Source organism: Acyrthosiphon pisum, unplaced genomic scaffold (assembly GCF_005508785.2).
Source record: "Acyrthosiphon pisum isolate AL4f unplaced genomic scaffold, pea_aphid_22Mar2018_4r6ur Scaffold_21216;HRSCAF=23331, whole genome shotgun sequence".
In the NCBI taxonomy this organism is placed as follows: domain Eukaryota; kingdom Metazoa; phylum Arthropoda; class Insecta; order Hemiptera; family Aphididae; genus Acyrthosiphon; species Acyrthosiphon pisum.
In genome coordinates, this window is record NW_021770659.1 from 19,907 (window position 1) to 29,633 (window position 9,727).

The 9,727-nt window shown below is 32.2% G+C and overlaps 1 protein-coding gene across 2 annotated transcripts; it reads left to right on the top strand.

Moving 5' to 3' along the window:
- The first annotated feature begins 1,001 nt into the window (after positions 1–1,001).
- On the top strand, positions 1,002–6,739 carry LOC107883463. 2 transcript variants are annotated; one of them, XR_001679319.2, is made up of 3 exons: positions 1,002–1,678; positions 2,709–3,220; positions 6,074–6,739. XR_001679319.2 is itself a non-coding variant. In XM_016803537.2 (2 exons), the coding sequence occupies exons 1-2, from the start codon at positions 1,654–1,656 to the stop codon at positions 3,008–3,010; spliced, it is 327 nt and encodes a 108-aa protein (XP_016659026.1). In that variant the 5' UTR covers positions 1,002–1,653; the 3' UTR covers positions 3,011–3,419. The 2 variants fall into 2 exon arrangements, 1 of the variants encoding a protein (XP_016659026.1); XM_016803537.2 differs by lacking the exon at positions 6,074–6,739 and having other exon boundaries at positions 2,709–3,419.
- Positions 6,740–9,727: the final 2,988 nt, after the last annotated feature.

The window sequence follows — 9,727 nt, forward strand, 5'->3', positions numbered from 1 at the left end:
TTATTATTATTTTCATTATTATACAGGATAGGTAGCAGCTGGCCAGCCGTGCACCGTCCAATTTGTGAGTTTTTATTTATTATTTATTATTATATTTATATACCACCCATAGCTCAAATAGCTGGCACATTATTATTATTATATCTTGTTGGGCCAGAAGGGCCACAATATTATTAGTCATATTTTTATACCTTATGTTGCTGCGATTTTTTATATTCCTTGTGTCCATAAATAATTATATATTCTGTGTACAATACAGTAACCATTTTCACCAGCAACCGTGTTATCCATTATTAAATAGAGTTACCTTTCTGTCATTATTTTATAAGCTTACACACTCTCACATCTACACACTCACACACCCACCACACACTAGCACTCTCTGGTCTTGCTCGGCGAACCCGTCCACTTCCTTTGAGTCGCTATAACATATATACACACAAACACAAGTCGATCGGTGTGTGAACGTTGCGTACAAGTATTGCGGTACCGGGCGCACGAGCTATAATTGTATCGTTCCCGGCGCGAACACATATAATATACCTACGTAACATTATAATAGAAAAGTTTTCATGGTGGGTATTACGACAATAATTGTAATATTATACAAGAACAGTTTAAATAAATAAACTCCGGTACCAATGTTTGTAGTCAGTATCTGTAGCTACAAAATCAATAATAAAAAAAAATATATTATATTTTACAGCAGGTAGATAATTATATTAATTATCCTATGGCATTACTGTATATTAGCTCTCAATGTTGTATTGTTGTGTGCATTTAAAATTTTCTTTAAAATAAATAATGAAAGAGTATAAAACATTTTATCAAAGTTAAGTTTTTTGTTTATCATAATAAAAATAATATAAATATAATTATTTTGCTCTTCGAGTTATGCGTTTTATATTCAAAGATTCCAATCAGAATTCAGAAGTGGTTCGTACCAAGGCAAATTTAAAATTTAATTTCAACTAACGTACATACATTTTTTTATCAGAGATAAGCGCTTGATATTGTTTAAGGTATTGTTTAAATTACAGAGTGTGACAATTTTAGAAATTGAGCAAAACTATTGAAATCTAATAATATGGGGTATACAGTAAAACCTCTCTATAAAGAATCGCTTGGAAACAATAACTGTTTCTGTTATAAAGAGTTTTCCGTTATAGGGAGACTAAAACATACCTACGTACCTACATACCTACCTACGGTACATAAGTTATTCGAGACCGTTTTCATTTTCCATTCTAGAGAGATTTCCGTCTTATAGGGTGTCCGTTATAAAGAGATTTAACTGTATTATTATGTATATTTGGAAATAACAGACTGGCTACAACACTCATACGCGCTTTTTTCGTTGTCCAGGAGACTTCATGTAATGTTTATATTATGTTTGTTTGATTGCGAATTTTTATTGACGGTTTAGTCGGTATTTCTCAGTGATAAATTTTTTCGTACAAAAGCATATTTTTTTTTCGTGCCACTTTATTGCAATAATAGTTCAATAATTATTAATTTGTATATATATTTATTTGTAATACGTGATTAAAAAATTGTTTGAATTAATTTTAGTTTGGAAATAACTACTAGTACGAGAAATATCAGTGTATTATATGTGGCATGACGAATACGAAGGATATCAATACATCATGAATGTGCTTTCTGCAGAAGACTTACGGTGATCCCTCATATTATATATACCTACCCACATTATTGAAAACATTATAAGCAATAGATAAATGATAATCTCGTTGGAGCGAGTATTAGTTTTAAAATGATTGTTTTTAAATATATTTTTACTTTTTATATAAAAATAAATAATTGTAGACTTAATTTTCACCAAAAATGAATATTAGAAGAAAAAATAAAATTTTTAATATAACTCTTGAGCTATTATAATAAATAGGTATTTAAAAAAAAAAAACATTTTATTTGTGAGTAAAAAAGTTTGATGATTTAATACAAGGTATATAGGTAATTCTTGTAAGTTGTTTATAACACAAAAACAGGGATAATATTTTTTAGGTATGTAAGTATGAGGTTCATAAGTTCAAATAATCAAATGTATTCAGTATTTACGAAATTGAATATTAAAATTCCAAATAAAAAAACTAACTATAGTATAGGTACGTCAGTATTAAAATATATATTATTATACTTTGGGACCTTCAACTTTGTATCAATACGTATATTATTATTATTATTTGCTTGTTTATTTATTTATTTTTGTGTATAAACCCAATGACATATCTTTAGCGTATGGTATAGCTATAAATGACTAAGTCAAAATTTGACATTTTTGTCTTATAGTGTTATTAAAATCAAAAATGTTTATATTTTTTAATACAATTATTTGAAATAAAATCAGAGATCGATTTTCAGATGAAAAAATAGTCATCAAAATCCGACAATTCTAGAATTCTCATAAATGAGGTGGAAACTAAAATATAAAATGTAATTTTTAAATTTTATAAAATTGTGGACAATTTAAAAAACTGGCACCGGGACCTTTGAACCATTAATTTATTAAGCCATACGCCAAAGATAATATATTCGATATATTTAGATTAGTTTTAAGACAATAATTGTTTAAGCCATTCTACGGTGCTTCGGCACTGTCTTGAGTTAGCTTAGTAGATATAACAGCTATTTAAATTGTATGAAATAATTTCATGATTATAATTATCTGGTAATTGTGATTTTTCTAGCATTTTTGGTAAATCTCTTCAAACGCAATTTAAAAAATGCAACGACAAACACAAAATGTGTTTATTATAAACGGATGAAATCCCGTGGACATGGGCATGACATCGGGCGCGTCCCCGGGTTGCGGATGGGGGAACGTCCTGTAGATATACAGGACAGCCGCGAAATAAGCCAAACCTTCGGGATGGACGAATCAGCGGTCGCGGACAAGCTCACCACCGGGGGATTGATCGACCCCCGGTGTCCAGGTAGATCACACTGGAAGATGGAAATACGATATAAGGCTGGAGACAAGCCTACCTGAAGACGAAAATGAAGTACACAAACCAAACAGAGTATAGTTGCCTCTCGAGGAGTGCAGGAAAACCAGATGATCGATCAGCTAGGTCCCAGGAGCAGAGGTGGTTATGCCAGGTTTCTGCTCCTGGTCGAGAAATTGTCTAGTTTTTCACCCATGGTGAGCAATACTGGGCACTCAAAAACATATATCAGAGATGAGCGTACTATATTGTACGTAAGTATAAACATTTTACTTAATGCTTGAGAGGCGGAATATATAATGATAGTACAAAGATTGTTCTTTAACATGTGCAGCGCACACGGGCCCCGAGGTTTATTATATAGGGTCCCACCCTAGAGTTATATCATAATATATTTGACATCATACAAGTCTATAATTTTAGTTCTTTCATACATAAATTTTTCATCTTTTTCGCAATTTTTAAATTTTAGCTAGCATATTATCAGTTATATATTATTATTATTATATTTTTAAACGTATCTATAAATAATTATTTTTATTAAATGCAATTTTTAGGTTTAGCTAGCATAGTATTAATTATTACGCAAATTATATATAAAACATAAAAGTAATAATTTTTTTGCCTACTATATTATTCATGTTTTATGAATCAAATTTTCTCAATCTAATGTTAATCTTTTTTGCATGCTTATAACTATGTTATTTTTTTTATATTTTTCGTAGCTATTAATTATCTCATTTTAAATAATTAGTCTAGAAATTAATCTATTTATGAACAATTTACAATAATATATTGTTATGCGTATCCCAAAACCCAAAAAATAAAAATGAGTCACAGAAGGCTACAATGATCAAAATTCTCGAAAAAAGCATTGCTCAAGTGAGATGGTTTCTCGATAAAATAAATTCATTTTTTCCCTAACAAACTGGTTGTTGCAAACATCGAAGCACAAAAAATTATACAAAAATATACACGTCATTCAAAACAAAAATTTTAAAAACCTCTCAAACCATAACCAGTCCTAGGGATAGTTTCCCCCAATATACCAAAAGCACCGCCAAAAGAGCTCCATTTCGACAGCATGTACATTTTCGATTTTCCTATTTTGATATATGCAATATTTTGCGTGATTTTGAGGATTAATTTTCAATTTTTGCGGACAAATAGTTTTTCAGCAAATCATAAAAAACAGTTGACATGCTGGTGAAATGGTTCGAAAAATTAAAAAATTAGCTTTCACTACTTTTTACTATACCATTATTTAGCGGATAAATTGCGCGATTTTGCGGACTTATTTTCAATTTTTGCGGACAAATAGTTTTTTAGCAAACTAAAAAAAACTTTGTAAAAAATTAAAAACGACTTACTTCACTTTTTAGTATACCATTATTTTACCACTAGTTCCTCTCATCAACGAACACAGTCCATTTCCTCTTAAAACAAAGCTCTACATATACAAAGCGTACATAAAACCAATCATTTTATACGCTTCTCCATCGTGGACAGCGAACATCTCAAGAGCCAGCTGGAAAAAGTTAGAAGCGTTCCAGTCCAAAACGTTGAGAACAATTACAGGCAGCGATTGGTACGTTTCTAACCATACAATAAGATCGTGTTTAAATATTTTATCTATAAAAGACTCTTGGAAACGAATAGAACATTCCAAAAAATCAAAAACTCCAACTACGAATACATATCCGACATAGTAAACAGAAAACATCATAAAGAAATATTCAGAAAAAGACACCCCTAAGCTTAGCATAATCATCTACAATTAACAGCCAACAATCACATGAAACTACCTGAAACTCTCTGCGAGAAGCGCACGCTTGCAACAGAGTAAACTAAAACAAAGCAAAAACAAGCAAGCAAGCAAAGCAACAATCTAGTCAGTCCACTTCAAGCCTTCAAATTGTGTCAAAAACTAAAACAGAAGAAGACCTGGACCAGAGAACAGACCGCTGCCCGACGACAACGCCGCTCCACGGCTGCAAACCTCGTCCGACCGCCGCCTATCGATGATAACGCCGCTCCACGGTTGCAAGCACCGTCAACCGTCAATCATCGACTACCGACGAAACTACCGCTCCACGGAGGGAGACCGATATCGATTCGCGGATCAACGACGATACGACACTCCACGGCGGCAAGCATCATTCAACCATCGAACGCCGACGAATATACCGGTCCACGGTGTGAGACCGGCGCAGACCCGTAGACCGACAACGACAACGCCGCCAGCACACATTACCCACGTGGCTGCCGCTCAACGGCTATAAGACCCGTGTCGACATCTAATCCCGCGGCGACGGCGCTGACCCGCGGACACAAGTACACAACCGCCAACCAGTCATCGACCACTGCCGATCAGCCCAAGCCAACGGGATCGCCGGATATTCAACAATCTTCGGCATTACGTCACTAAACGGCCCTTTTCAGGGCCAACACGTCACCGACATCGGCGCTTAAATAACCTGTCCGACCCGGGCAAGGTTTGTCGTCGGGGTACCGCTTGTTTAAGTCTGTACCGACGACGGCCGGCTCCCCTGCCTGATATTTATTTTGTATAATATCTATAATAAACCTAACCTATTGTACGGATAGGGTCCAACGATTGTACGACCACAACCCAAGCGCCTCCGATTGTGCCGACCCACTTACGTAAGTCTGGTCGGCACAAATCGACGCTTTACTTAAGCCCCCAATATTGTAAATATAAAATACATTTCACATAGCAATAGAGAGATTTGATGACTAAAACCAAGCAAGCGTTTTATTTATTCACGACACGGATTGTCCATCCGGACGTACCGTTTCAAGCTAATACAACGTTTATGTGAAAATTGGTCTAATAAAACCAATTTACCAATGGTATAATTAACTACGCCATATAAAAAAAAACAATTAGTAAAATAGTTAATGACCTTGATGATAATATGTGAATCAATCAAATTATAAAGAATCCTTATGTGTAAATAAAAATAATTAAGGAAACATTCATATTAATATTGACCATATAAATTAATCAATACTATTGTATACCTATCTAGAAAATTAAGTGAACTTTTTAACTGTATAAGAAATTGTATATTATTATTGTTCAGGCGTTTACGTAATCGGTGTAATAGCGACAGTGAATATCACCGCGGACTAGACGTGCATCACGGTGCATCACAGTGCATCACGCGCCGATACCAGTGCACGTACGTTACGGCGGACCGCGTTCTGTAATTTTACTACACGAGCTGAGTTTAGGCATTCGTTTTTGTTACCGTCAATTCACCGTCATTCACCGCCATTCACCTTCAATTCATCGTCCATTCACCGCCCCCAAGGAACGCCGTCGTGGTTGCAGTAGAACAACGTCATCGTGCCCATTACCAATTACGGTTGTTCTTTTTTTTTTTTGTTATTATTATTATTTAGTATTATTGATTTATTGTACACTATATATTAAGAGCCCCATGCTGGCCGGCATATTTGTGTCCCAATTAACTAGTTTTATTTTACTTAGTTATTTGCGAATAGTAGGCCGTCACCCGGCATGAAACCTAAACTGTCTACGATCTTTTATTTTGAATAATTGACCATATTATACAGTCCACATTACCGTATTAACAATTATTATAACTGTATTTATCTATATAAGCTCCGTATCCCAGATATGAGCTTATAGCACAGTTCGTATACGTATCAGCTCTTAATATTATTATTGCATTATAATTGATTTATTCTGAATAAATAAAACAAAAATCAATTGGAAATGATTAAAAGTGTACATGTTGATAAAAATAATTCATAAAAATAAATTTAAATATTTAGTTTCATGTATTAAATGTATTATGTATTTGTGTAGGTATAAATGTAGAATGTACCCAATATAATAACATAGTAGGGTGGCGAGGTGACCGAGTGGTCTAACGCGCCGCCGGTTGCGGTTTCGATTCTCGACCACCGGGCGGCATTTTTCTCCAGGCAAGTCACCGCGGTGTCCGGAGAACAAGTGCCGCCATCCCCCACTCCGGGGCATGACAGAAACCTACGGGTGCCCCATTCGAAATTCTGCCAAAATACACCCACGTGTAACTTCCCTACCGTTCTATACACATTTGGAAAAATGAACTATAATTAGATGTATTAATATTTCTTGAACGCTGATAGCTACAATGTTAGTTGTTTACATTTTAAACAGCATAATGTAATATCACTATTTATTAAAATTATTTAATTGTTTTAAATTATAATAATAAAAAGTGAACAAATTTTCAAAACTACAACATTTTGGCGCCGGGGTTGTCTATATTGTTCCCCCCCCTGATTATTGGCATTACCACCCTGTATACTATGAAAATAAATACAACAAAAAACTTTATACTCATTATACAGGTGTGTGTATAAAACATACACTGTATATATATTATATTTACAAAATCTATATAATATTATCTTACCTTACTTCGTTTAGGCACATAGTTGGTATTTTACCTTGGCTAAGCTTACTTGGTCCATGCTTTACATCCAGTGTTGAGTGATATCTAGATATATATTAAGTACGTTAATTACTAAATTAATTAATTAATTACCTACATTTTATTTAATTAAATAAACTAGTTTCTAATTGGTATCTACGATTTAAATTATGGAAATCTACATAAATATTAAATAGCAAGATAAATCTCATAGTATAATGCACCTGTATTTTTTTCAATAATCGCTTATTCGTTTACTCGTTATACATCAAATATAATATAGCCACAATATATATATTATATATATGAGTACAAAATAATAATAACATTTATTGTTTGGCTATTTCCCCCTCATAGTTTGAAGTGAAGCAATCCAAGTATTAAAACCCAGGAAAAACAGTCTAGTCATTTGAAATGTTACAATATTGAAAGTCAAAAAATTAAACAAGTTTGCAGGGCCGGTGTCGCAGGTTTCTAATACCCTCAAATATTTTTACCTACTTAGTAGGTTGTAGCAATAGAGCCACTTTAGGCCCTGCAAGCATGTATCAAGATATTTTTTTTTGTTCAACAATATCTTATTAGTTTAAGAAATAAATACGACGGGGTATGATATAAAATATAAAAATCATTCTATACAAAAAAGATTCTAAACGAAGATGATCTGTCAGCCAATAATATTACTAAGTATATTCGATGATATTATTGTGAGTAAAGTAATTTATTCTACTATAAGGTATCAGGACACCAGTAGGTTAAATTTGCTATTGGCAAAAAACTTACATTTTAATATGCGTAATTGTATATATAAAATATAATAATATGGGTACTCTAAGATTTTCACATAGACATGAATAATATTTTATGATTAGATATAACAAAATAACTAAAATCATAATTCCTGGTTTTTGGTTTCTTGGTAATTTCGTCCAAATTTGAAATTATAATAGGTTCTAAAAAGCTAAAATTGAATTTATTATGTCAGTAAAAAATAACTAGATTATATATTTTGGTTAAGTGAAATAAAAAACAAAAATATGCCTTAAAATAATAAGAATTAATACATTAATATTACAAAGCTCAATATAATACCCAAAAAAATTGATAGTCAATTTAAATGAATGTAAAATAAAATGTAGATAGATATAATTATCGTTATATTTTGTGTTTCATTATAGCACTGGATGATCAGACGCTAGGTATTTAATATTTTCATTTTTTTGAATAAATGAATGAATTTAAGCTAAGTTCTTATAAAGTTTATTTATTTATTCTTATAAATGTACGAAAAATGATTTCAAACCATAAAAGGTCCTAAAACGCAAAAAAAATGATTTCAAAAGTTTAAAGGCTCCGTCAAACAGAAAGAGTTATTTTCACGTTGCGTGATTTTGTAATTTGTTACAACGCGGCGTTATAACGCATTCTGTTTGGCAGAGCCTTAATGCTAAATACAAATTTAATTTTTCAATTCGTATTGATGTATTGAATGATACGAAAATACAAAATATTTTTACCAATTTTATTATAAATGTATTATAATAATAACAAAACTGTTTGAGCAGCGACCCACCACGAATATCCCAGTCCAGAGCCATAGAATATAATACGATATAATACAGATAACCAGACGCGAGGTAAGAGAAACACTGTAGGTACGCCACTCTACCGTCGTTTACCTATTTCTCGCTATACTAAACGATATTCAAAAACAAATGTATCATTTTTTTTTATACAGATCTAATCAAAGGTAAATATTAATTTAAGTATTCACTTCGGCCACACAGATTATTTTTAGCTGGTAATTTAATATTTATCTAGATATTATTTTTCTGTCTGAACTCGACACTGCTTACATCAAAACAATTTTTACCATCATGCCTACTCAAAATCTTTTCCATAATATTGTTTAAAAGTGATGAATAATTGAGATACATACAACTATTTTGGATCCGTGTTCCGATAAAAAAAGTCCTTCGATCATTGTAAACTGCGTTCATTGTTGATTTGTAGATCTTTGAATTTAAAACTACCTATGTACCTAATGGTTTTATATCGAAAATAAAATGAACAATTAATCCTTCACAAACTAAAAGAAAGTTAAAAAGAATTTGGAATACCAAGAAATTACAAATTAAAACAGCAATAGGAAAAATATAAATATAATTCGTGAAAGTGAAAACTGATGTACTTATATAATTTAAAAGGTTTTTGAACAAAACAGGAACAATATAAATATTAATAATAAATAAACCGTTAAAATAAGTCGGTTGCCTATATGAATTAAAA

Coding starts and splice junctions, on each gene's coding strand:
- LOC107883463 (XM_016803537.2), top strand. CDS start 1,654: ATGTGCTTTCTGCAGAAGACTTACG. Junction 1,679..2,708: donor CTTTCTGCAGAAGACTTACG/GTGATCCCTCAT, acceptor TGATTTTTCTAG/CATTTTTGGTAAATCTCTTC.